General features: G+C 40.1%; 2 protein-coding genes across 4 annotated transcripts in view; one reads left to right on the top strand and one right to left on the bottom strand.

The window, feature by feature from the left end:
* The first annotated feature begins 3,424 nt into the window (after window positions 1–3,424).
* pex11a (peroxisomal biogenesis factor 11 alpha) lies at window positions 3,425–10,589 on the top strand. 2 transcript variants are annotated; one of them, XM_054775351.1, is made up of 3 exons: window positions 3,425–3,711; window positions 3,850–3,965; window positions 6,821–10,589. In XM_054775351.1, exons 1-3 carry the CDS (start codon window positions 3,656–3,658, stop codon window positions 7,387–7,389), a joined length of 741 nt encoding a protein of 246 aa, XP_054631326.1. In that variant the 5' UTR covers window positions 3,425–3,655; the 3' UTR covers window positions 7,390–10,589. The 2 variants fall into 2 exon arrangements, with proteins under 2 accessions (XP_054631326.1, XP_054631327.1); XM_054775352.1 differs by having other exon boundaries at window positions 3,692–3,711; window positions 4,653–10,589.
* Window positions 10,590–10,923: 334 nt separating this feature from the next.
* Window positions 10,924–26,663, bottom strand: part of LOC129180940 (RNA polymerase II elongation factor ELL2) — a 44,695-nt gene continuing 28,955 nt past the window's right edge. Inside the window, exons 6-12 of one of the 2 annotated variants that reach the window (XM_054775349.1) lie at window positions 25,456–25,580; window positions 23,115–23,232; window positions 20,195–20,678; window positions 16,137–16,200; window positions 15,656–15,827; window positions 15,528–15,572; window positions 10,924–13,565 (exon numbers count right to left, since the gene is read on the bottom strand). In XM_054775349.1, coding sequence (XP_054631324.1) covers window positions 13,455–13,565; window positions 15,528–15,572; window positions 15,656–15,827; window positions 16,137–16,200; window positions 20,195–20,678; window positions 23,115–23,232; window positions 25,456–25,580 — 1,119 coding nt within the window. In that variant the 3' untranslated portion in view covers window positions 10,924–13,454. Of the gene's footprint in view, window positions 13,566–15,527; window positions 15,828–16,136; window positions 16,201–20,194; window positions 20,679–23,114; window positions 23,233–25,455; window positions 25,581–26,663 lie in introns of both variants that reach the window. The other variant, XM_054775347.1, reaches the window with a different exon arrangement.

The raw sequence follows: 26,663 nt of genomic DNA on the forward strand, positions 1-26,663 counted from the left end.
AAGGCTATCAGTGATGCCAAAGTGGAAACATATGATGAAGACAATAGAAGCAGCAGCGGCTGTGCCTTGGCTCGTCAGCACAATATGGCTAACTCAACAAAAACATTGACAACAATAATTGGTTTGCAATAATTGAATGGAATTTACACCACAGCATCTTATCATTAACAGTGGTTAACTCATGTTTACATGTGTATGATATTAAGAGCGTTAATATGTGACTTAAAACATTGGCCTTTGTATTGAGTTCTGGACTCCTCTAGAGCAGCTACACACGATAACCTGCACAGAAAGCTTTCCTTCCTCCCGCCCAAACGGTCTGTGTAATTTACTCCACCTCCGGCCCTCCTCCTGTGATTGGAGCGCTCCCAAGAACATCCAGACAGCTGCTGAACCCCTTTTGTCCAATTACTTACACAAAATAAACACAGTTAGGACACTGATCAATTGTTACTTACAGCTTGCTCTTCTGACTCTTCAACACGACTGAGTAACGTTGGACGTCGGACTCCAGCAACAGCAACAGATAGTCCAGCTTCGTATTGGCCCATGTTCACAAAACAGTCCCAAGTGAAGTGCCATTGCCAGGTGAGCATATTTTTTTCTTGCTTGCCGGGAATCATCAACTCCAACCACTTCTGCCTGATGCTTGCCTCTCTAGGCACACCCGGGAGCCATTGCTCGATGTGCTAACACTGTGAACAGAGCGAAGCAGAGCGGAGATGCTGGGTATGCCAATATAAGGAAGTCTGGGTTGCATTGACGTCAATGGAACTCGGTGTTGAAAAAAAAAACTCAGCATGCAGAGTCGCCCAAAACTGCTTTCTGGGCTCATTTCCAAATACGCAGACCTCATTATCTGATGCGTTGGCATCGTTTAACACGAGAATACAACATTGTAACACCATTTATAGGTCAGAAAAGAGGAAAAGCATAATAGGTTCCCTTTAATGAAGTTTTTATGGCGCCAATTTGACTCTGGAGCTGATAATTTTATGAAGATTCCTGCAGGAAAATTACACATATTGGAGGTTACAGCGTAAACGGTTCTATTTTTTTTAACAGGTAGCGTTTTATTATTTACAACTAGCCAAACTGCCAGACCCTAAAGGTCTTTCCTTTGCAAAAATACCAAGAAGGTAAAACTGCCAATTCTCATAATGGCAAGGAGGAAATTACATTGTTCCACCATCTTCTCCTGACCTTCCCCTCTTACTATAACAGTATTGTAGGCATTTGAAACCATGTGACACTGAGTGCGCTTGAATATGCAAAATAGCATGGGAAGAATAGATTGATTGACAGGCATGTTTGAGATGTGGTGCTCTCTCTAAGGTTAGCTTTAAATGGACTACAGTATACATTATTATGTCACACTGGATGGTATTGAACATAGATAAGCAATCACATGAAACTTTTCCAAGGTCACCACTTACATGATTTTGCTTCTGTGGAAATGAATACTAAGAGCCCAGAGGATATGGAAACACTACATTTGAACTTGCCTTTCAGACACACTCATGATACATGTAGGTGTAGACAGCTTTTAAAAAGTGTCCTTCACAGAAACACAAACACATTAATTTGCAAGTATTACATGGACTTACCTCATCAAGCCAATACATTTGCAGAGACCTGCTTTACTTATCAAGCCAATACATTTGCAGAGACCGGCTTTACTTATTTTCTCATTTAAATTGGAAATTCAGTCAACTAATAAATAAAGGAATGCACATTGAGCAGTATGTTTTGTTTTTTTTATGGAAAAATCTTTCTGTGAGTGTTCCGACTCGTGTTTCGATGATGCTCGAGGGACTTGTGACACAACTAAGGTGCTTGTGGATGCAATCAACCGTGCCTCTGCTGGTGGCAGCCAACTACTGCATCAACACTGGGGCCGTTGCCACGCCGTCGACGGGGGTCAAAAAATAGTACACTAGTTTTTCTGTAGATAAACAAATACATTTGAGCATGTCCATTGAAAGAGAAGATGTTTGATAAAATAATGATTCTTCTACTACACATGAACAGTACGGCCTATCAATCACGACTCAGTACATTGGTGTGAGAGTATTCATTTGTTTTGTGTTATGTACAATATTCTAGCTCGGATCTTGTGTTGGGTTCATATTTCTTTACAGGGACTTTTAAATGAGTAGGGGAGGAGCGCGCAAACGCTCCAGTGTAGTTTCTCTCAAGGACTCTGCCAACTAAGACAACAGTTACACGTACTGTTGATAAGGAGCAAAACTATATTTCCAAATTGTGTAGCTAGTGAGCCCAGTCGAGTCTCTTTTGTGCCTGGCATGGTCTCCATAGCAACAGAAGCAGAAAACCATCCCATTCTCCAGGTAGAGTCACACAATGATTTCCAAGAAGAAGCATGCCAAATAATAATAATAGGATCTTCACACATCTATATTCACAAGATGTTTTTGGAACTTTGAGATGATTTGCCTATATATGCTGGATGTTATCAGTCATGCACATGTGGACAAAAAGGACTGCTACTCAGTGTGACTAGTCAAATTAATCATTCATTCTGTTGAATTTACATTCTCTAATACTCATCAAATATGAATTGTTTCTGCTGCTCCATCGCTTCATAACAAATAAAGCTTTGAATTTTAACACATAGCGGAGTGGCACTGCTGGAAAACAGACCACATTAGCTGTAAATTCATTCGGCATTAATTCTAAATGTAGTTTTAATACAAAAATGGCAATTTGAAACTGATATCCATTACAAAGGAAAAACAAAAGTTCCCTTTCAACTAGTATTTCTTGTTTTTTGGGAGGGAGTCAAATAGTATGACACAACTTGCCTTGTCAATATTTTTCTACCACCCTACAGAGGATTTCAATTTTCAGTTGCATTAAGGTCTGGGCTATAACCCTGATCTAGCTTCTCTACTTATTATTTTTATTCCCTCGCTAAAGTAACCTTGTAACTCATTTTGGTATGCAACTGGCATGGTGGCACTGTGAAAAGACGTCAGTGCACGTCAATGCGTAGTGAGTCCAGCCACTATGATAATGAATAATGAATTAAAATAACTCAAATGTCAGTTTGGTTACGTAAAACAGGCGACTAAGTCATTTGCCTGTCAGGATGGTTTCGTTTCAATGTGAAAAAGTAGTTGCCTAATTGAAAGATACACTGCTCATTTTCTATGTAAAAGTTTTGGATTTTAATGCAATAATTGCTCATTCTGTAACCAATTTGTTGAAACTACAGAGCACATATTCTATGAGATATACTGACTGTTATTGGACGTTATCTTTATGTTGGGATAACAATTGTTACGACTGAACATGACAAGAATTGTAAAATTCTACGTTACCTTGGAAACAACTCACGCGGAGGGCTCGTCAACAAAACTTGCCCAACTTCCTTTCCGTCGCTAAAGACTTCCGGGTTAAAACACTCGAAGTTACCTACTTGTTGTCACTCTTCCCCGATAAAAGGAAAATAAATTAGAATTAAGTTTTAAAAATTTTGTGTACTGTCACAGATTTTTTTTCCCCATCAGTACAGTTAGATTAAGGGTGTTTATTGGCCGTAATCACGTTTAGCACAATACCCGGGGAGATTAATGTGACGGAGTGGAGTGAAGCGAAGTGGAACAGGTTGGACTTGTCCGATTATTTCGCCATGGACGTGCTGATAAATCTTATCAACCAAACACAAGGAAGGGACCGTATTTTCAGGTAGCGTTACAATTAGTTCTCATGTTGCCATGAGAGTGTTGTTTTTTCGTTGTGCAAAAACGAGTGTCACAGTACATTGTCAACTTTCCCTTCTTATTTCTTTTGAACTTTGTTTTCATGTATTTTTATTTATTTCAGGGCAACCCAGTACGCTTGTGCTTTGTCTGTATATTCTCTCCGAAACAACTGCGAGCAAAGAGACCTTGTAGATATACTTAAGAGTCTGGAAGCCAACATGAATGCTGGACGAAAGTGTGAGTATGACGTTTTCTACGTTCTAACATTTTTTTGGAAAGGTTTCAGGCGAATACTTGATACATATATGGATGCTACTCCAGACCTAAGGCATATAATTTTAGTCAATAATGCACGATAATAAATAATCCATTACAGAGAAGTTTAACCTCATTTCTAATCTTACTTATAGTTAATATATACCTATTCTATTAGCATGGGTGTCATATGGTTTGCATGCCAAGATGGGACTAAATTAGGAGGGGGATACACACATGTCAATACAATTCTTAGTAATGGGCAAAACCTAAAACCTTAAAAAGTCAGTCTAATCTTTGAATATCTGACAAAAACGAATACATCCCTCACATTTCAGCAAGGATTTTTATTATTAGAATATGTCTTTAAATGCTATAGAAATGACTTTTGGATATACTTAAGAGTAGTAGTGTAGTAGTAGTAAAGTAGTATGGATTTACTATTTAGTATCACTGAAAATGACTCCATGCACAGCAGTTATTGTCTAAATAACTGGTAATACTGGTGAGTAGTAGGATAATTGTGTGTTGCCTACAGTCAGGCATGGTGGTGGTATTGTCATGGTCCAGGGCTGCATGAACTGGGGAGCTGCGGTTAACTGAGGTGAATTCCAACATGTACTGTGACATTGTGAACCAGAGCATGATCTCTTCAACTAATTCCTACAGGTGTTCCAAGTGCTGGAGTACTTGCTACCTCCTCTGTCTGCATAAAAACAGTGTCTGGAACACACTGTGGTACTATACCCTTGTGAACATCAGTTGAACAGCGTTGTACTGGAGAATGTAATTTGTTGCTACAGAAGTGGCAACAAAAAAGGGATTGGAAGAGAGACAGACCATCTTAACTAAGACTTAAAAATGTAGGTTTTTCCTCCAGAGAAATTGGAGTGTTCTAAAACAGTAGTGTATATTTCTGTGATACAACTACAGTGATCTGTGTTCGGGAATTTGCCATTCCAGATGATGTACATGGATCTAACATCATTTAAAAGGTAATCAATCGATTGCATCGATACTAGAAAAAAAGCATTGGATTTAAGCATGGCGGGCTTTATATGGATGGTTTTTTTTTAGCACTTTTAATGATAAATACGTTAAACATTACTCGAGTCAGTCTACCCGTCTGAAGTCATCATCACGAGCCAGCATACAACAAAACAGATGGCAGAGGACAAGCCGGGGAGCGATAAATAATTGAGCCAGCGCTGTGGTCCAGTGTGTGGAAACACAAAGAGGGAGTTGTTCTGAATAAGTCCAAATGAGTCACCTCCTTGTAAGAAGAAAGCCTTAGATGCACTGTTTGGCGATTCCTTCACCCAAAGAGAAAGAAAATCCACAAGCGAGACAGCTAGTGCAGAGGCGATAAAATATCGACCAAAAGATATATTGCCTTTGACTGAAAATGCCATGAAGTGGTGGAGATCTCAGAGGATAAAGATAAAGAGCTAACTCTACCTACCCTTGCTAAATGCTACCTGTGTGTTCCCGGCACCAGTGTGCCAGCAGAGCGAGTTTTTAGTGCTGCTGGCGACAAAGTGAACACACAGAAAAGTGTTCTGTGGCCAGATGATGTTGATCAGTTGATATTTTTGAAAAAAAACCCTGTAGAGTCATTGAAGAATAGTTGGTTACACTTGATCTTTTGTAAAAGATTAGTGCACTGCTGTTTGTTTATTAAGATGAAAGAAGTAGCAGTTCAACCACTGCTCACTTAACCTGAAGAGAAGTTGGTTGCACTTTATTTTTGATATTAATGATGTATAATATTATTTCTATGTTGAAAAACAACAGCAAAAATTGCAGTTAAACCTATTGTTAATTTAACAACAAAAAAAAAAACAAAAGGAGAAGTAGCAGGTAAATCAATTGTTGAAATGTTGCTTGCACTCACTGTACTTTTATTGAAAATTGATGGAATATTGAAAATGAGAGCAGGTTAACCTCCTGTTAGCTCCCATTAATTGTTGTTTACTTGTTTGAGTCTCTTACAAAAATCAGTGGGAATCTAGTAAACTTCACCTGCACTGTCCAGTATCCAGGTATTTATTCACAGTCAGACTGGTTGAATTTTTGGCTAAAAAGTTACTGAATCGTTTTAAAGTTACTGAATCGTTTTGGATCGTATCGTTTTAAATGAACCAATATCTTCCTTGAACCGTATCGGCAACCACCAATCGTGATATGAATGGAATTGTTATTATAACAAATCATTACACCCCTGCCTGTGGGGAAACGCTGCTGACTTTTAGGGAATCCGTTGTCTTTAATCTTGTAGAGATGAGAACATGTACTGTATACACTGGTATCCTTTCTGAGGTGCGCCTCATCTTTGCCATATACGTAAATGCATTGTGATAAAAAAGGTTCTCCAGCAGGGGAATGGCCTGCATGAAAATGAAGGTGCAGCTGGGTCAACCAATAAAGACCTTTTCCTTTAATGACGCCGACGTGAAGAAAGCGAAGAAAAATAGGCCAAGCTCTGTTGGCGAAGCACTTAATTATCCTCTCCAGTGCGTCCCAGCCACAGCCTTGAGGCTCACCTGCCTCTAAGGCCTGAGGCTTGTGACTTTGGGTCACTGTGGGAAAGATGTCTTACAATTTGATAAGTTCATGCTTGTGGATGATGTACACTGCAGGCTGATAGCAAACACACACACACACGCGCACGCACGCAGGGGTAAGTCACTGTAGTTGGTAATCACGGTGAAGACTGCCTTCTTTCAGCAAACCACAATACAGTGACATGTATTGGACATTGGCTTACATGTTGTCAAGCTTTATTGTGCTCCCCTGGCGTGTTCATTACTGCTCTCTTTCTCTTCTCTCTTTGTCAGTGTTGAGGCTGGGGAATGCAATAAATTCCATTGAAGCTGCCAAGCGGGCTGTGCGACTCTCAGACCGAGTGCTCTGCCTTTGTCTTACCGCAGCCAACATCTACCGTGCACTCTACTTTCTCTGCGACAACACACTGTGGGCGGGGAACGTGGGCCTTATCCGCGGTATCGACAAGGAACGCTGGAGCTTTAACGCCTCTCTTTACTACCTGCTATCGCTCATTACGAGCCTGACCAGAGATGTTTATGTCATCTGGCAGTTGATGGCACAGAGAGCGCGAGATAAGTGCTTCAGGCAGAAGATGGAAACGCATCTCAATGAGAGTCCTGAAGTAGCTGACGTTATAATCCCGCAGTTGGATGCTTTTCTCTTTCTGCTGCTGCACAGCTTAAAATCACAGCCGTCTGTCATCTTGGATACCATCAAAAACATTTGCGATCTGTCCCTGCCCTTGGACAAGTTGGGTATCTACAAGACAAACGCAGGCGTGATTGCGTTTTGTGGCCTGGTATCCTCGCTGATCGGGATTGTGACGCTCATACAGCCCAAGTTGAAAATCAAACCGTGATGTGTCGTTGTATGGCTCAAACTACTGCAGATAGTTTAATTACGCTCTGTCATCTGCCAACAGATTAATCTTGTAGGCTTAGCGATGAGACAATCATACCTGGTGTACTTTCATTAGTGTTAAGGTTATGTCCTTTTTCCACAACATGGGACCTACTTGTACCTACAACGCAGGTACTACCAGGTACTATTTCTAGTACCTGCACTGCTGAAGTACTACATTGGTGATGTAAACCGCTGCTGGTCGCTCATTAGTTCAGCAAATTCATTGTCAGCAGGTCAACACCTGCTTACCCAGCTGATTTATGCTCTACAGCAGGGGTGTCCGAAGTACGGCCCACAGCACACTCTAAAAAATAGGATAAACAAAACAAGAAAACTAAAATAAACAACAGCAATACAGTGGAACCTCGGTTAGTGTGATTAATCTGTTCCAGAACGTCCGACTCAAACTGAAACGTTTGAGTCTAACCGAGTCAATTTTCCCTTAAGAAATAATGGATATACAATTAATCTGTTTCGGACACCCAAAAATGTTAACAGAAAACACTTTTTTTGTAGTTGTACAATTATACGTTTTCAGAAAACAATTAGAAATGCATATAAATGACAAATGAAGGGGATAAATGAACATTTAAGTTTACTTTTACCTTGATTGGATGGCAATGATGAACAGTGACGGAGGAGAAGAGAGATCCACACGGACACTGCCTTCATGTTTTGCTAGGAGTTGTTTCTTGAATTCAGTAGTGTTTGTCACCTTCCTTATCAAAGTGCTGGCGCTTACAGCTTTATTTACATCCATTGTGGGTTATTCTGCAGCCGTAATCAATGAGAAAAGCAGAGACTTTTGGCGTAACTGTGTTAGTTAGCAAAGAACTACAGAGTCAACCACTGATGACGCCATAGACGGGCGACGGGGATGCGGGACAATGATTTCCAGTTCCGGTTTCCATTTTTGCAACATATTAACAATTTGTATTACAGATACGTTACAAGTACAGTTGGCCTGACGCAGAGTATTAATAACACGACAAGATGCACACGGTATTGCACGCTAAACAGGAAATGTAGGTGAACCGAGGCAAACTTTTTGCGTGAATTTTCGTCATAAACCGAAAAACACGCTAACCGAGGTTCCACTGTACTCGAACTTTTTAGCATATATACACGGTTGCTTTTAGCCTGTTTATAAAATAGAAAATGACAACCGAATCGTTTGATTTTTCAGTATGTTACACTGGGTGGAAAAAGTTTGGACACCCCTGCTGTACAGTCTCCACTTGGCTGCAGCAGTCCAGTTTTCTTGCTGCCCTCAGTCACGTATTGTATAAAATGTGTCTCCTACCATGAAAACTTAAAATGTGTATCCACTGTTGTTGTTTGATAGCATGTCCAGACCTGACTGTGACTGTTTTGGCAGTTTTATCCGGTATTATTTGGAACTGGAACACCAACGGCCCCAAACAGAGTAGAGTCGGTACTGTGCAGTGGAAAAGGATTAGGCATTAATAAGGGGAAGACAGCGGCCAGTATTTGATTTTATGCAATTTCATATTTTGATTTTCTATTTAATTTATTGACTGGGGACCTCGTTTGAAATGACTTGAACATAAAGAAAATGGAACAATATACAGTATCCTACTATGGGTCATCACTTCTGTCACTTCCTTGATCTACCGTACTCTGGGATAAAACGCTGCTAAAAAGGAACAAAATAATAATTTTGTGTCTTCAGTGGGAGAAGTTAATGTAGAAGATTGAGGGTATTATGGCTTCTAATTAAATTTAGTGTCGACACAGCAATGGCAGCCCGTAGGTGCTGGCCCAGGTCCACATTCATAGAGCTTTATTGCACAGTATTATTTGATTGTTCTGTATTACTGTATGTATAACAAACCAGTTCTGTATTTGATGGTAGCTCAGTTGAGTTAAGTCAAATTGCAAGGTATTTTTTCAGTCTGCTCAACTGCAATCAGTGTTTCTTGTCGCTTTTACGATTTTCTTTTTCTAAATCAAAGAACCACAAAGAGCCACAAATCAAACCCATATAAATCAAACCCGTATATTTGTGATCACCTTGAGTGGCTCCATTTTCAGGTTTTAAGGCAAATTTTCACTGGCTATTCTTTGTCTGATTGGAAAAACAAGCGGAGGATATTTGAGCCAACATCCTGAGACAGCTTTTGACAAGTTTTCCTTCAGCACTGCTCACTCATCACTTTGGCTGTTCGGGTTGTTTGTTTTTTCCATAATTCCATGTTTATAATGTGTACTTAACACTGATTATTAGTCAATTACGCTGTATCATGTCAGATCATTCTTGTTTGACAATATGCATGTGGCTTTTGAACAGATTTGCAAAATGACACATTTTGTTGACCATTCCATTCTTTTAAATGTGTATTTTGTGTTTTATTTACACGCAACTGTTCACATGTTGAATTGAAAATAGCTTTATTTTCAATTGTCATTTTATGAGATAATACATTTTTTGTTCCTTTCCTGAAAGCTTTTTCTCACGAGGATGACATTTGCATCCCGCCAGCAAAATTGCAAAAAAATATATTCCCTTTCGCCGTACTTTCACGTGTTGAGGTTTTATTGACAATGCAATGACAAATCCTGTAAAAGAACAAAAAAAAAACACAAGAAAGAAAGAAATAAATACATTTGTTCTCCTAGGAACATACGATGTTGTGATTTCTGATAAGACTAAATGTTTTATTCCACATTCGCACGAGGCCATGATGTTCCAGGACCAGCAAAGCACACCTGTAACCAATGTGGAGAAAACAAAAATGGATTTGCTTGGCAGATCTAATACAACTCAGGGCATTCTTGTTTTTGAATATGGATTTATGCAAATTATGCACTAAAATTTTCAATAGAGTATGCGGGAAGGCTTTTTCTCACTCTACCTGTTATTTTTATTGCATTTGACAAGGCAGTAGATTCAACATAGCACTTTCAATAGTGGCAACAGTGTGGAACTACCTGTGTATATACAACTATTTTTAAACGTCTGTCAATGAAAAGGCACACTTGTATTTTGCTGCTTAAGAAAATTTAAACTATTCCTTCATCAAAGTTTCACCAACATCTTGGATTGTATTTATGATTACTGAGCAAGTTACTCATTCATTATTTATACTGGGTAATGAATTATTATTCCTTCAGTGGTTGATGGAATAGCCTCTACTGGATTTGTTTTTGTGTATTTTGTAGCTCCTGATAATTGCTTAAAAATATATTAGTACCATTTTTTTGTGTGAAATAATAATAACTTATTGTTGCATCTCAGGCGAGTATACACTCTTTAAATTACAAATTAATTTACGTACCACAGTGGAGCCCATGTCGAATAAAAATTTGAAAGAAAATCTGGATTAAAAACAATGATATCAGTGCTAATAAAATAAATGTTCATATGTGCCAAGACATTAAGTCCCACATCCTTCAAATATCCAGAAATGTGACCCTTATAGCAAACTTAGAAAGAAACTGCTTAATATATGCACTGTAGTAAGTGTGATGGTGTATTAGAGTTAAAAAAAAAAAAAAAGTACACTGCTGCAGTAATGATTGGTCTCGGCAGGACTGGACGATAAGTTCGACAGAATATTAAGTCAAAACAACAAGAGACAACATTAAGACATACAGAAAAAATAAACTGCACAGATAAGACTACAATCCAGTACTGTAAATAAATTAAACATGAAAACCAACACGTCTGAGAATACTCGGGCAGGATTCAGCAGAGATGCCGGATTTTTGTAAATGTCTGACATGCACATTAAGGCTTCACTCTGCCAAAGCCCTAAAATCTCATCCCAACGACAGGCTGACATATTTTTAAAGACATCCTACCTGTGCATCAATAACACTACAGCTCGTTGGCACCCCCTAGAGGTCATCCTCCTCTTTACATCTAATTAAACCAAACGGATTTGAACCCAGCCTTGCTTTGGCTCTAAACCTGAAATAAATTTGGAAAAACCTACACAGTTCCAATTTTGTGTAATAAGGCGTCACAATAAGCACTTTTAACACTTCCCACAAATATAAAAATAGCAACTAAACGATCGAAATGAACACTGTATGCTTTGTACGGTGTCGAAGAGGAGCTGTTTGATACCGGTGCTGGTGAACAAACATGTCCGCAGCAGACAAGAGAAACAGGAGTTGATTGATGTGTTTGTCATTAAAGTAATTTTAAAAAGGCAATTCACGGTAGGCTACGTGTGGGTGACACTCTCGAAACCAGGAGAGATGTAGCGTATGTTTAACATTCCTAAAAAAAAAATCATTAGCTATGAAAATATTCCTGATGATAAACCAGCGACTGAGTCATCTACATCAGTGGCTCTCAAATGGGGGTACTAGTTTACTGGATGTACTTTAAGGCACTCCAGGGGGTACTTGAGATTTCTAAGAAAAAAATATACACACACACACACACACACACACAATACATCTCAATACATTTCTATAATTATTTTTGATAGGTTAATTTTTTCAGTCATTCAATTCCAAAAGTCCAACTCTTATATTATACAGATTCACTACACACTGACATATTTCAAGATTGCATTTTTGTTTGAATAATTTTGGTGATTATAGCTTGTAGCGAATAAAAAAAATCTAAATAAAAAATTCAGTTTCATTAAATGTGAAAAATTGCCACAAAGTTCAATATTGTAAATGAGTGCTTCATGTTCTAATCAGCAAATGGACTGCAAAAACTTTGTGAGCCTTTAATTGGTTAATTTAATCGAAGTCCTAAAGTCAAAATACCTTTTTCACCATAGTTAACCCCCTTAAAAACGTATGAGCAGTGCATAACTTTTATGGTAGGTTTTGAAATTGATTTGTATTTGCATTTATGAACACGTCTTTATTATAATCCCAAAAGAGTATATATAATTACTTTCTTTGCACAAAGATTGTTTTTTGTAATTAAATTGATTTTTTTTCTTTTTTTTTTCTTTTTTTTTTTTTTACAATGAAGTGATTTTATAAGTATTTTTAATTCCAGATGTTTAAAACAACATCACTATCGAGGAGCATTGTTCAGGACGGTAATACATCACATACTAAAACAACAGCACTGTCTTTTACCAAATATTTTTCAACCTAACTACCCTTTCTCTGGATAGTAGGTACTGAAAAAAATATTTCACCGGGGGTAACTGTGGTACGCGGGCTTCATCTAGTGGTACGCAAGAACACCACATTCTTAAAAAAAAAAAAAAAAAAGTAAATATATTAGAAATATATACATGAAATGTACAATACCAATGAATTAACCATGAGTTTTGCTTTGCTTTTATATTTATGTTCATCTCTCCTCATACGCCACAATCCAATTACCTGTGAGTCCAGACCACAAGCTGAACCGTAATGGTGGTAAGCGGAGGTAGCAAGAACTGTGGTATTTTGGTGTAAAATTTTACACCAACTACACCAACTTAACTATTTTGAGAGCCACTGATCTAGATATCCTCGTGGGATAGGAACATTGTTTTTTGTTTTTAGGTGCCTTTGTGAAATGTAAGGTCAAAAAATGGCGAGCTCGTGTTTGCTTTAAGTTCGTTGTTAATTAATAAAGTGACTGATTAAGTTAAGCATTGTTGTTTAGCAAAGAGCAAACAATAGATTCCTTTGCTTGACACATACGTAAACTAGTAGCATTTGTTTTTCCCTAAGACTGATTGTACCATCAATTTAATACTTTTCATTGAAAAAGCAATGAGAAAGAATAAAATAAAAACGCATTTCGGCAGGAATGATCAAAAGAGAAGATTTGGCTTTCACTTGCACATCTGCCCAGTTCACAGCAGGACTATTTGCAGCCTTTATCGCACTAAAACCATCACGTAGGAGCAACTTTTGTTTACAAGTCAGTGGTCTAAGCCCCACCTTTTGAAAGACCACCTAGCTCCTTGATTCCATCATCTCACAAATGTGTTGCAGCGACTGTAGGACCCTGTAGGACAGTCTTTTGGTCCACTGCAAGTCTTTTTGGTCCGTTCTCGTTTACCCTGGTAGTAGCAGTCGTTTTTACTAGGAGAGCTCCTGCGCCCGGTCATAGGTGGAGATCAGACCTTTGATATGTGACAGTTTCTGATGGAGGTATTCGCAACGCTTCTTTTCTTCCCGGTAGCCAGGAAACCTCTAGAAAAACAAAAGGACAAAAGGCCACAAGTCAGCTTTCAGCAAGTTCAGTGCAAAAACATGTTGTAGACCATTTTGACCATTAAATGTCTGCACTGCTTTATAAATAGAATGGCAAAATTCCTGGAATGTTTCCAAGTTGCAAGGTTTTCCTCTGCCTTTACAGGAATAAATGGGAATAAAGGGGAAATGTGCATGATCTACAGGGATAGGCATAATAATCAATTTGCTCTGGGAAAAAAAATGTAAATATATATTTGTAATTGCCAGTGTATAAGCCGCTATTTTATTTCTTAAACTTTGAACCCTGCGGCTTATACAGCGGTGCTGCTAATTAATGACCATGTTCTCATCTCGTGACATCTCCTTTACCTCAGAACTACTACGAATGGTCTAAATACGGTGCCGCTCGCGAGTCAGTGAGGAAACGGTAGCTCTTTCTTTGGCAGGAGCCAGTCACGAGCCATAAGGGAACTCACGACGAGCTTTTCAACCCATCGGAAATCGCAGGAGGTCATCTTAGAGAGAAGGCTAAAATCCTCACACAGCAACTTAACACTCAAAAGGTAGCTATTCATTGGCCGTGGCTGCCGAGGCGCTGCAATGATTCATTCAGCTGCCTGTGTCCACCCAGAAGATATAATCAGAGAAAATAAGCCATTTAAGAGATAAATAAGAATCGTGCTTGTGTGTGCTTCAATAACTGCCTTCCGGATGTGTGGACAGGAAGTGATGTCAGGGAGTCAGAGTTGAGTTTTAGCTGGAGTACAACCACAAAAGTCCTCCGTGTTATTATTATGATTATGATGATGATTCTTGTTTTTATTGCGCCAGTTGGGAGATAATTCACACCTGCAGTTGTTGTTGACAGTGATCAAGTCTGGTGCGTGTGTTACTCGTGACACCTAGTAGTAGGGTTGTGAATCATAACCCGATGCAACCGGATATCCAGTTTCAGGATCGAGCGATTAATCAGCCATGAATCTTTTGATGAAATGATTGTGGAGACATGCACCGGGTATCGCGAGAGAAGCAATCGGTTGACAGAGTGTCTTATAAACAACGCGAGAGCGCGCCAGCTAGCTAGCTAGGGCCAGCGCACGATTCAACACCGAAGTTTGGAGCGTCTTTGTATTAATTTCAAGAAGGGTGCAAAACTTGACCAGCCAGAACAACAGAGGCAAGTATGGTAACTTTTCTGCTTTGTAACTTGATTACTTTGAAATGTTGCGTCTGGAGTGTTGAAACACTATCCTCAGTCTGAAATGCTGTATGATTATATTCCTATTACAGTACATTCTTTGTTCTTTACATGGTTGAATGTGCTGACAACATAATCACACAAAAATGATCAATGGAAATCAAATGTATTAACCCATGGAGGCCTAGTTTTGGAGTCACACTCAAAATTAAAGTGGAAAACCACACTACAGGCTGATCCAACTTTGGTGTAATGCCCTGAAAACAAGTCCAAATGAGGCTCAGTAGTGTGTGTGGCCTCCACGCGCCTGTATTTGACCTCCTGACCTCCCTACAACGCCTGGGAATGCTCCTGATTAGGTGGCGGATGGTCTCCTGACGGACAAAGAGATTTACATTCCTATCTAGTAGTCAGTGTAGACTACAGCTCATCAACGTCCTTAAGTCCCTGAAACTGTATTTGTGTGTTAGTTCATTTAGTCATTTTTACGCTTGAAAATGCTTAATTAGGTCAAGAGTATGTCAAATTTGCAAAATATGCTTATTTATTTATTTATGCTTATATATTTTGACTAATAATATGCTGTAGTCGATCATGAAACAGTGGTCATTTATTAATGAACTGTTTTTTGAAAAACTGCAGTGAGGGTGCGATGTTCAAACCATGAAGTTGCAAGGGACGACGTTACCGTACTGTACCAGACAACTGAAGCGACAGTAAACAGGTTTATATGCGTGCATGGTTACATTAGTGACACTTACTTTCTTATACTTCCGGTACTTTTGTAGTATTTGCTCCTCCATGAGCTGCAAAACAAGTCAGGTAAGTTAGTGTTGGTGCTTATCAGAAGTGTTCGGAACAAGAACTGACTGGTGAATTCAGGTAGTACCTTGTACTCCTGTGTTCCCGGTGAGAGCGTGTTGATCTTTGAGCCTAACTGAACAAACATCTCGGTGATGGCCCTGATGCGATCGTGAAGAGCTCTGTACTCGTCGTACTCGGAGGAGAAGTCGTCCTTGTACTGCTCGCGCTGCTCCAGTTCTGTTATTGTGCTGTATTTTCTAAGAGAAGAACAAAACAGCTATTATTAATCCCCTAAATCCTCCAGTAGATGGCGCTGCAGGATAGTGGCGTGCTTTTGCTCTGTAATGTGTTGAGCAGATGTACAAATGTATTTCTTTTAACAGCCATTTTCTAGGAAGATTTGTGAATGCAGACGTGTTTTATTTCCTTCGACTTTATGTGAATGTTTTGAATCTGAGCCAAACCTTTTGGAGCGAGTGGAGATAGGGACAGATGATACTGACATCAACTCATGTGGAAACATTGATTCAGCTCAAAGTCAGAGCCACAATATGCAATAAACTCACAATAAATAGTCCGGCAGGTCCTCTGTTGCGGTTCGACACGCAGGTGTTTTCTCTCCTACGTGCTCTGAAAGAAGAAAAGCACACACATTGGTCACGCAATGCAAATGTGATAAGGTGAGTGCCATATAAAAGACTGATAGAATCATTTATCACAGCCGCTGTTAGAGGTAACACGAGCCACGGCAGGCGGTGACGTCAGAAGCTTCAAATAAGAGGCGACGTTGCCGGCTGACTCGCTCACCCAGCTGTTCCACAGTCAATCATCAACAGAAAGGCCAGACTGAGGACTAGTTAAGAGTCTTGAAAACACTGACTGGACACCCCATTGGTCTGTTTTAATCAGATTTCAGCTAATTCCCCCCCTTCTGAACCGAATGACCAAATCAGTATCTTCTCAAGGGCCAATATGAAAGAAAATTTGGATATACTTTAGAGTAGTCAGTGTACAGCTTGTATAGCAGTATAGATTTACAGCCCATTGAAAATGACTGTGCAAACAGCCATTATTGTCTAAATAGCTGGCAACACAAGTGAGTAGTAAGATAATAGTGTCATGCCAACAGTCAAGCATGGTGGGTATAGTGTCATGGTCTGGGTGTGGGTCTGAGTGTAGCCAGCACTGAGGAACTGTGGTCTTCTCCTTTGGGAAACAGACGCCAAGATGACAAGTGCCTTTCTGAGGAAGCTGGTCAAGAAAGTCTCCAGTCCTGAAGCCAGCTGAACACGTGGAGAAACCTCAAGCAAAAGGAAGGTGGAGGAGTTCAAGGTGTCTAACATCCACCAGCTCCACCTGTGATGAATGATGGAGGAGTGGAAGAGGATTCCTGTAACAACCTGTGCAGCTCTGGTGAATTTAATGCCATATAGGATTAAAGCAGTGCTAAAAGACAATGGTGCTCACACTAAATAAATACTTTTGACAGAATTAAGACATGTTCACTGTGAGGTGTACTCACTTGTGTTGCCAGCTATTTAGACAATAATGGCTGTCTGTGTTGTGTCATCAGCAAATACAGACAGGTGGTCTTTGGTTTATGACGTTCCGTGTTACAACATTTCGTGGTTACGAACGTGCCCCCATTTAATAAAAAACTTTAATTTTGGTCCGTAAACCCGAGACTCGCTGGAGAACTAGTTACAGCGTGCGAAGGCGAAAGAATACATGCCACGTGCAGCACATGAATGCAGTGTCTCCCTGGCAGCCACACTGAGGAAGAATAACATTGCTCATTGGTTAACTTTTTGGACTTCATTATGCCTCCCAAGCAGCAGTGCGCCAAAGAAAAGAAAAGTCATCAACAAAGCTTCTCGAGAGTAGAAGCTAGTAGGCCCACCAATATTGGCCGCTCTTTTGGTCCCAACCACTCGACTGTCGCAACCATTATTAAGGATAAAGATCACTGACTGACTGCTGTAACTCATGAGATGAGACGATGCACGCGATTGGGTCCACGATACGAGACTTTAACGTTAATTTTAAGAAAAGTACAATAAAAAAATATGCCTAGACAACAAACTTTTTTATTTAACTGAGTCGTACTGTCACTTCGTACTGTCTGTTCTTATTATCTTATTATAATTCTGCAATGAGCCACGTTTCACAGATTGCCCTTGGGCCACACTTTGGACACCCATGCGTGTTTCATCAGGAAGGCAAGTGCGAGGGAGTGTGTCTGCTTCACAATCAGAGGTGGAGAGCCTGCGCAGCGGATACTTCACCTTTGTGGACCACCTGTATTTAATTACAGAACAAATGCATGATGTAAGAAACACTTTCTGCCTTTCAGCTTTTAATGCACACCCCTACCTGCTAAATATAGCGACCATGCCACTAAATTGTCAGCATGGATTTCCTCTATCTATGAGGTGTGTTATGAAGCGGAGATGTGGTCGCCACATTATGCCTTCATTTCGGACCCACAGTCCAGGCAGCCTCGGTGTTGCTCCAGAGGTCAGGAGAACTAGACTAGAGTGGAGGCAGCCACCTCCTGTGGTCATCATGGTGCACTGTAGTCTGACACCTGCTCACCACCAGACCTGGTGCCGCCATTGTTAATGTTGGTGGTGATTAATGGTAACGATAAGTAAGGCTGCAGACAAGTCCGAACATCTACATGTTTTGATCTGACAAATCTAGTAAGTTTGATCAAATGTAGAATTACTACAGCTTGGATGTAGCCACAACTGTATAACTCCGATTGGGGAAAAAAAAACATCCACGTCACTTGCTGACGCTGGGAACCCCAAGGTAGGTTGGATTGCTGGGTTTAAAATGTGTGTAAAGCACTTAATGTGCACTTCCAATAATGCGTAGCACACTGCCACTTCTATATTACGTTTATTATCATTCATAGTAGCAGTGCCATAGTTCACAGTCTGATTGGCTTCTGGATGCCCTGTTCTCACGAGACAGTTCCACAAACAAGAAATCTCGTCACATTTTAATCGACACCCCTGTTTAATGCTAATGAATAGGGTTGGGCAATGAGGCTCGAGCATTGATGGGAACCGGGACTAACATTTCAATTCTCCTGGAATCGTTACATTTTTTTATTTTGATTCCAAGTTTCAATGCCTAGTGCGCCGACCAGAAGAAATAGCCACAAACACCAACGAAGAAGAAGCAGCTACAACGTTTGGCTTAACTTATAAATAAAAGAGTGGTCGGCTTAGTTCAACATTTGCAAGACGACATCATGCAAAGGAGGGAGCACGACCAACATAATTAATCACCTCTGGATTCATTGTGTAAAAATAACATGCCCCCTCTTTGATACGCTACGTCAGACTTACTCTAAGCAGTCAGAATCAGGAAAGTCAAACAATAAATGACGTCTGTTTAATGCCAGTGTAACCGAGGGTTTCAGGATGCCCACTGATGTTGTGGAAGTTCCGTGCAAATCAAGGACCGGAACCACGGCTGCAGGATGTAAGTTTGTTCATGTACACAGCACATCCCGTTTACCAAAAGTCAAGACACCTTCTCAACTCACACACATTTCCGGCTTTCAAAATAAGGGCACTGTGCATTACATCCTCTTTACTTGTGATAACAAAATAAGGGTGTCATAAAGAATTGCTTACACCAACACTGAGGCAGCAAAGCATACTAGTGCTAATACGGTAGCTCAAGTCTCATAGCTCACAGACAAACCTTTTACAAGTTGTCTGATATTCTGCACCTAGGCTTGTGTGTGTTTCAGTGCTTGCAGCATCACACTCTCATACTAACACATAAATAACAGCATATGTGCAAATATTTTTTCATGAGCTTTTCAAAAGTAACCAATTATTATGAAAGTGGGCTCCTGTGAAAATAGATCTGTGAGAAATTCATAGTTAAGATGATAAACAGGTCATATCATCAAAAAGAACTCTGGTTAGCGCCATCATTTAAACCATACAAACTTTTATGACCCTGTCTCTTAAAAGCATCTGTATCGTGAATCGTGACCGTGAATCGGAATCAAAACGAGGAATCGGAACTGGAATTGTTCAAATTCATATGATGCCCAACCCTACAAATGAATGCTAGAGGGGTGATGGATTCCGTGCGCTGTTACAGAGAGATCTGGGGGGAAAAGAGGATGTAATCCTTACAGACTAGTCTAGTCTGGGACAATATTTTAAAAAGGTATAAAGGCCAGCAAGACAACCACAGGCAAGTGGAAGTTGAAGTGTAGTAAAGAGTTGTTCTTTTTTTTTAAATTATTATTGTTATTATTATTATATATTTATAAATTTTTGAATTATATAAAATATGTCCTTCATGTGTTTTGTGTACAGCGTGTTTGACTAGGCGTTAATTCAGGTATGATTTAGGTATAAGTTCTGACCTACATTACGACTTACATCACAACCCTGGTTTGTAACCCGAAGACCACCTGCACTGCTATATAAGCTGTACACCGACTTGTCTTACATATACCCAAGTTTCGTTTCCATAGTATTGTCCCTTGAGAAGTTATATCAAAATGCTTGATGAAATGTGAGGGGGTATCTCACTTCTGTGAGATACTAATTCATTGATTGAGCTTATCAATACTTGTCAAATTTACCTTTGAGATTTTCCTGGTTCTTTAGGTCTGGGCTGGTCTCGATCCACTCTGGTTTTAAGCGCTCACGCTCCTTCTCCTTGTGCTTTTTGGACTTCTTCTTTTTATGTTGACCGTTGTACAGTTGCTCGTCAGTGCAAACCAATGTGTCCATGCGGGGGGACTTGGGGCTAAGGGCAGTGGACGCTGGGTCTGTCCTCTCCACTTTGGAAATACTAGTAGTACTAGTAGTAGTAGTAGTATTTGTAGATGATGTGTTCAGTTTGAGTGGCGAGTGCAGACCGTTTGGACGTGCTTGGAGATGATTGTTGATTTGCTCCGTTTTGATGTGCACAGCACCAGCGTTGGTGTGGCTGGAGGAACTTCGGTGGGTCCCGTTGGCACCGTAGTCTCCGTGAGATGGAGACTGCCGAGGCAAGCAGTGGTCTGTTAGTCTTTGTTTTTTAGGGGTCTGGCAGTTGGAAGGATCCGAAGGCAAAGGACGTTTCTATAGGAAAGAACAGCACAGGTTAGCATTTGGATATTGTAAAAGAAAAAAACTAAACTAAATGCTTTTTATTTAACTCACTCACTTTTTTAAAATTACTTTCTCAGTTTTATGTGGAAATTCAGTAGCTTTACACCAACAGTGTTTATAATCTGCTTTTTGGTATCTGTTGTTGGTGTGTAACTCATGCGTGTTTCACTTGCCGTACTGTTGCTTACAAAGAAGTCAGCAGCGTTATTATTGACGATCGAGCAGTTTGCTGCATATTGCTATTACGACGCTGGTTCTGTTGCTTCTGTGTTGTGCAATATATAGTACTTATGAGCATGTCAGTGTTTCCCATACATTCATTTATTTGTGGTGACCCACCACAAATACATTTGGGCCACCACATTTTGATGTGGCGCTACTGTTTGCCCCTCGATATACTTGTACTATTAAAAAAAAACAAAAACAAAAAAAACAAAGAAAGCGACTGGCGACAAACCTAGACCAAGACCTTCAGAGAGTAAATTGGAGACTCTCAAAAGGGTGAGATCTCTCCTGCGATTTAAGTGGTCTAGAAAAGGTATAAATGTGTATGTTCAAGTTAAAGAAAACGGTGGCATCAGAGAAGGTTATGTATCGATTTCACTTTTGCGTCTCATAGCACATAACTGTTTCACCGTACAAAGTGCGCAATCTTAATGTGTGATGAAAACATTATCTGTGAAACAATAACAAAATCTGTAAAAATGTTGGGCTTTCTAACAGCGACTCTTACATGAAAGCACATACAGTCATCCCCTCGCTACATTGTGGTTCGCTCCCTCACTCTATTGCGTTTTTTAAAAAATGAATTAACAAATGATCGCCGTTTCGTAGTTGACTGGCGTATTAGTCAAACAATTTGAAAGACAAGTCATGTGTTGTATTCTGTTCATCAGGCGTCAGTAACATTACATTGATGATACATTTCTTATATTATACACTAGGTCCCCAACTTATGAACATCCGACTTGCAAACATTCGCGGATACGAACACAAGCCGACTGGTCTATATTTTATTTTATTTTGCCTTGTAGTCGCTCCATCAGTATTTATACTGCTTGACCAGTAGAGGGCACTGTGACACTGCTAATGGGGCCAACAGGAGAGAAATACGAGGAAGAGGAGAGAGGAAGGCTAAGAGTTTTATGATACAACCCGGACAGAGCATGTGATTAAAGTTTATGAAGAGTTAATAGGCCTGCTTAATTCTACACCACCCACAGAACACTACCTCTTTTAGAAGAGCCTAACGACGACGACCATTTGTCCTTTTTCAATATATCCTCCTCCTCCTCCATTACCACCAACGACGTATGCTTGACTACTCCTCTTCAAAGGTAAATAACATTTATCATTACGTATTATTATATCATTTTTATGATTGTTTTTTTACATTGATTATCCTCGTTTAATATTACCTTTTACCCGACTTAAGAACAAATTGACTTGCGAACAGTCGTCTGGAACCAACTGTGTTCGTAAGTTGGGGACCTAGTGTATTACCTTAACTTACAGGTGGTCCGACATGTCCTACTGAAAAAAAGTTCCCCTCCCATTCCACATTGAAGTGATACATTTAGAATAAATACTGTAAATTGGAGGCTAACTAGTCAACTCGGCAGCTTGCTATTGTTAAAGCAGCGGCCTCTCTTGTGTCACTTCAGAGATTCCATAGCCTGTCAATAAGAGGTGTGCAATACGGTGTAAACAAAGCTAGCGGTATTGCTGGAGTGTACGTCTCTGTATGGTAGGTTAATGTTTGACTGGCTGTCCCGTATATCAATCAAGTAACAGAGCTCTAATAATGTTAAAAACCCTTTTTAGAAGGTCATAAACAGTTTTTCTATGCTCTAACTACGAAAATATTCCATTTATTAATGTTGAATCCTTCTTTGTGGAAATTCTCCTATCGTGGTCGGGGCTGGAACCAATTAACCGCAATAAATGAGGGACGACTGTATATGGCTCTTCTCAACGAGCAGCGGGTGCTGCTGTGGCCCCTCCCCCATCTCAAAGCACTCACAGGTGGGGCCGTCTTGTTTATGACATTAAAAAAATGACAAAAAGAAGCGGCAGAAGCAAGTTCATTTGTAAGTCTAAACAAAACTGTCCCACAACGTTATTCCTCTCTCCTACAGTATCCATTACAATTAAAGTGCACGCAAAAGTGTCATAGCCAATTATGCAAATTAGATAATCATGTCATTAGCTCACCCACCGCTGCCACATATAGATTGCAGTCCTGTACATTGCATGTGGTCAAAGAGAGCTTAATGAACCTCTCATTGTATTAATTAGAGTTGTTTTTAGTTGCATGCAAAGGTACCTGCAACAGAGGAAGTTCCCTTACTTTTCTGAGAGTGAGACAGCGAGGGAAAAACCAACGTATTCAAGGTGAACAATTACCACAGAGAGCATCTTGGCAGGGCTGAGTTGGGAAGGAGAATCCCCCGCAGTTTTGTGGAATGACTGGTTGGCCTGGGGACTTTTCAACTGGCTACTAGTGTGGAGTGGCTGAAGCTTCCTGAAGACAAAATGAAGAACACAGCACCTTCACTGGGACAGTAATGGCGAGGTCAATGGGCTGTAGTACTAAACAGGAAGCACGTTGATAATGGACCTGGCAGATTTATGATGAAGAAGATGGATGAACAGTGGTCATTCTGGAAACAGACAGACCAGACTGGCAGAATGTAATTTCTGTGGTGTGTTTTGTGTGTTCCGGCGATACCATCGACAAGACGCGACCACACAGACTGAACACAGTCCAGTGAGCAGAACAATAGCAGCAGATGTTGGACCAAACCCTCAGCGGCTCTCTTAATCTATTTCCTACAGTTCCTCCCTCATGCAGACGCTCAAAGCAACAAGTCACTCCCGTACTTAACCATCTCATAGGTCCGAGTGATGTTCCAAATCATTTGAACATCGTAACAAAGCCTGAATTAGAACCCACTGTGTGACAAAATCATAAGGAGCCCAACAGTATTTGGATCACTTTTATTACTTAGCATAGGATTTAATTACTGTTGTTTTGTTCTGAGCGGGGGTCGTAAACGGGGGTGGGGTGAGAGTGGGGGGGTGGGTTGGCAATTACGCAAAACACTCTGCAAGCACATGGCCTGCATATTTACTGGCAGACGCATGAAGGGAAGAAACCTTGTAAAGCTCAGGCCTTGCAAGCCTCAACCTTTCCATACTAATACCATTTTGGCAAGCGAGCACACGGGATATTTTTTTTTTTCCACTTTGATGTGTCCATTAAGAGATTCATCAGTCCAGTGAAGGAGTCATTTTCAAAGCCCTCCTTTCTGAATGATCACAGCAGCCTTTTATATACTCAGTGGCCTTTCCCTCTCAACACTATTACTGTCAAAAACACATCCATCCTTTGGTCTTCGCAACCGTCCAATAACATCTGCAAAAGTCAAAAAGAACTTGGATGCTAGTTTTAACATTTCTTTGACGCAGGGTAACCTCCCAACCTGGACTATAACCACTGACATAGATCAGCTTACAGTGTGCTACTTCTTTTGCAATCTAAAGCCTTTTTTACATAAAAATCACACAAAATAGCTGCATTAAAACCGTAATCACCTGAGCCAACCCAAGTCCCACCCAGATTCTTTTATGCTAAAAGCTGTTGAAATAATGCAATCTTCTATTGGAGTGAATACTAAACAATTGCAATGCCAATGCATTGGAGGAGATCAGCTACTGCGAACCGAAGTCCTCAGAAGCCGTTAGCAATTCCTCCCGATTTCCATATTTCTCTTTCTATTGTAGCCCCCTTCTCTCCTCCCCTTGGGTGTTTTTTGTCGGCGTCCTCAGGCAAAGTTAGCAACACCTGCCCTCTCACAAGACTGGAGACATGTTCTTCAACCGGACAATGTGTGAGTCATTAGCATAAGAAGTCTGAGTGGGAGATATGTCCTTCGACTAGACTGTGTGTGTGTGTGTGTGTATGTGTTCAGTATAATAAACAACAGGATGTGTTATCCAAGTGATAAATTATTTCCGTAACTGTGTGCATTTTCACACCGACAGGGCATCCCCAATCAGATAATTTGATGATATCAGTCCAGGGTGCGGTGTGATGTATATAATACTTGTCCGACAGCGACAATCACTTTAAACACAACAGGGTGGGAGAGTCCAGTGTCACACATCTATTGCAGCATTGTGGAATACCCATCAGTCCTCTGTTATGGCTCTGATACTACCTTTAAAGCAGAAAATGTGTCTCCCCATTTGGCATAATTTACATAGAACTGTTTGGGGAAAAATGTGGAAAAAAACGCCTTCTATTTAATAATTGATTAATGCCATCTTAAAGAAATTTGAGGCAAAATGGGATGCACTACTTGGCTGCAAACAGCAGAGGCCACGTTGATTCAGTCTCATCTACGTAGTTTGCGATTTCCAAAAAACCCCACTCTAGCACAAAATCCTCGGGGCAGTGCTATCCTGCTGTGTATGACACTGGCATGGAAAAAAGGAGTTCAGAACATTCAGAGATACAGTATCTAATCAGTTGGCGACCGAATGGAGACATGAGTCTTGACCCCAAGTTTGGGAACAACTGATTTTTTTAAACTCACACTCTTTCTCAAGTCTCATAAAGATATGGCACACTTTCTAAGAAATGTTGCAATTCCAAGCGGGGAAAAAAGCAGTGGTTCATTTACACCCCATTCCAAGCTCTCCACAAGGGAATCTCTAAAAACCTTTCGTTACTGAGGCTCACCTGCTCAGAAGCCTGTGTATGAGCTGCTTCTCCTCCTCTACATAACCAGGCCAGTCTCTCTGGACATGTCTGTAGAGCTCATCCTTCAGAGAATAGCTGTGATCTTTAAGGTTCTGCTTGCCAATCTGAAAACAACAACAGTTACTAAAACCAGGCCATTATCCAGTTCTGAAAATATCTAGAACGGCTGTATTGTTTGGATGCTAAACAACACTGCTGATATAAATCAAGCTACATGGTTCGTTCCCGACGGTGCCTGAAGACACCCCACCTCTCATCTGTCAAAACATAATCTTCTCTAGAGATAATTTAAGCAGCCCTAATGAGACACCACTTTCAGCTGTCTCCATGTGAAGATTGCAGCATGACAAAAACACTGTAAAAATAGGGAAAATACCCGAAATAGACTCACAGAGGGCAGGTTTTTACTGTGCCGCATTATGTATTTACTCTGTTTTAAAGTTATAACCTTATTGAAATATCCCGATATATGGTGTATGCACATGAATCTACTTCAACAACACACCCGCGGTTAATAAAAAACACCCACAGTAAATGTAAATTACAGGAAAAAAAGACAATAAAATATAGACTTAATACCATAAATGCTCTAATGATCTAATTTATATGAACTACAAAGAGAAGGGGGTGTTAATTAAAAAAAAATTAAAATTCATTATGTAGAACAACATACATTTTTCAGACTTTATTAATGTTTTGAAGTGCATGAGTGGTAAGGAAAATGTAGCTCTATTTGATCAAATGGTCATTTATTACCAAGTATACTGCACAACACAGCAGCAGCAGAACCAATGTTGCAATAGCTGTAAGAAGCAAACTGCTCAGCCAGCATTACTCCCACTGATGAGTTCACTAAAACTGTACGGCAAGTGGAACACACGAGTGTCACACCTGAGAAACAGCTGAGTAGAACAACCCACATTTTATATCACATGCAGAGGTAGATAAAGCTGCTGGATGCTGACCACTCATGATACTCCAAATGCAGCTACTGTCATATTGTGGAGTTAATAAAACCTTCAGCCAGAGTTATTAATACCAAAGTTTCTTGACCCGCCACTAATTAGAGACCACAGTGGTTTGTAGACCATTCACCTGATGTCTATAGAGACGCTAAATGGAACATTTACAGTATGTTACATTAGAGGTGCATAGACAATGAAATAGGAGTGAAGTAATGCAGATGT

Source organism: Dunckerocampus dactyliophorus, chromosome 5 (assembly GCF_027744805.1).
Source record: "Dunckerocampus dactyliophorus isolate RoL2022-P2 chromosome 5, RoL_Ddac_1.1, whole genome shotgun sequence".
In the NCBI taxonomy this organism is placed as follows: Eukaryota; Metazoa; Chordata; class Actinopteri; order Syngnathiformes; family Syngnathidae; genus Dunckerocampus; species Dunckerocampus dactyliophorus.

Coding starts and splice junctions, on each gene's coding strand:
- pex11a (XM_054775351.1), top strand. CDS start 3,656: ATGGACGTGCTGATAAATCTTATCAACCAAACACAAGGAAGGGACCGT. Junction 3,712..3,849: donor GGAAGGGACCGTATTTTCAG/GTAGCGTTACAA, acceptor TATTTATTTCAG/GGCAACCCAGTACGCTTGTG. Junction 3,966..6,820: donor CATGAATGCTGGACGAAAGT/GTGAGTATGACG, acceptor TCTCTTTGTCAG/TGTTGAGGCTGGGGAATGCA.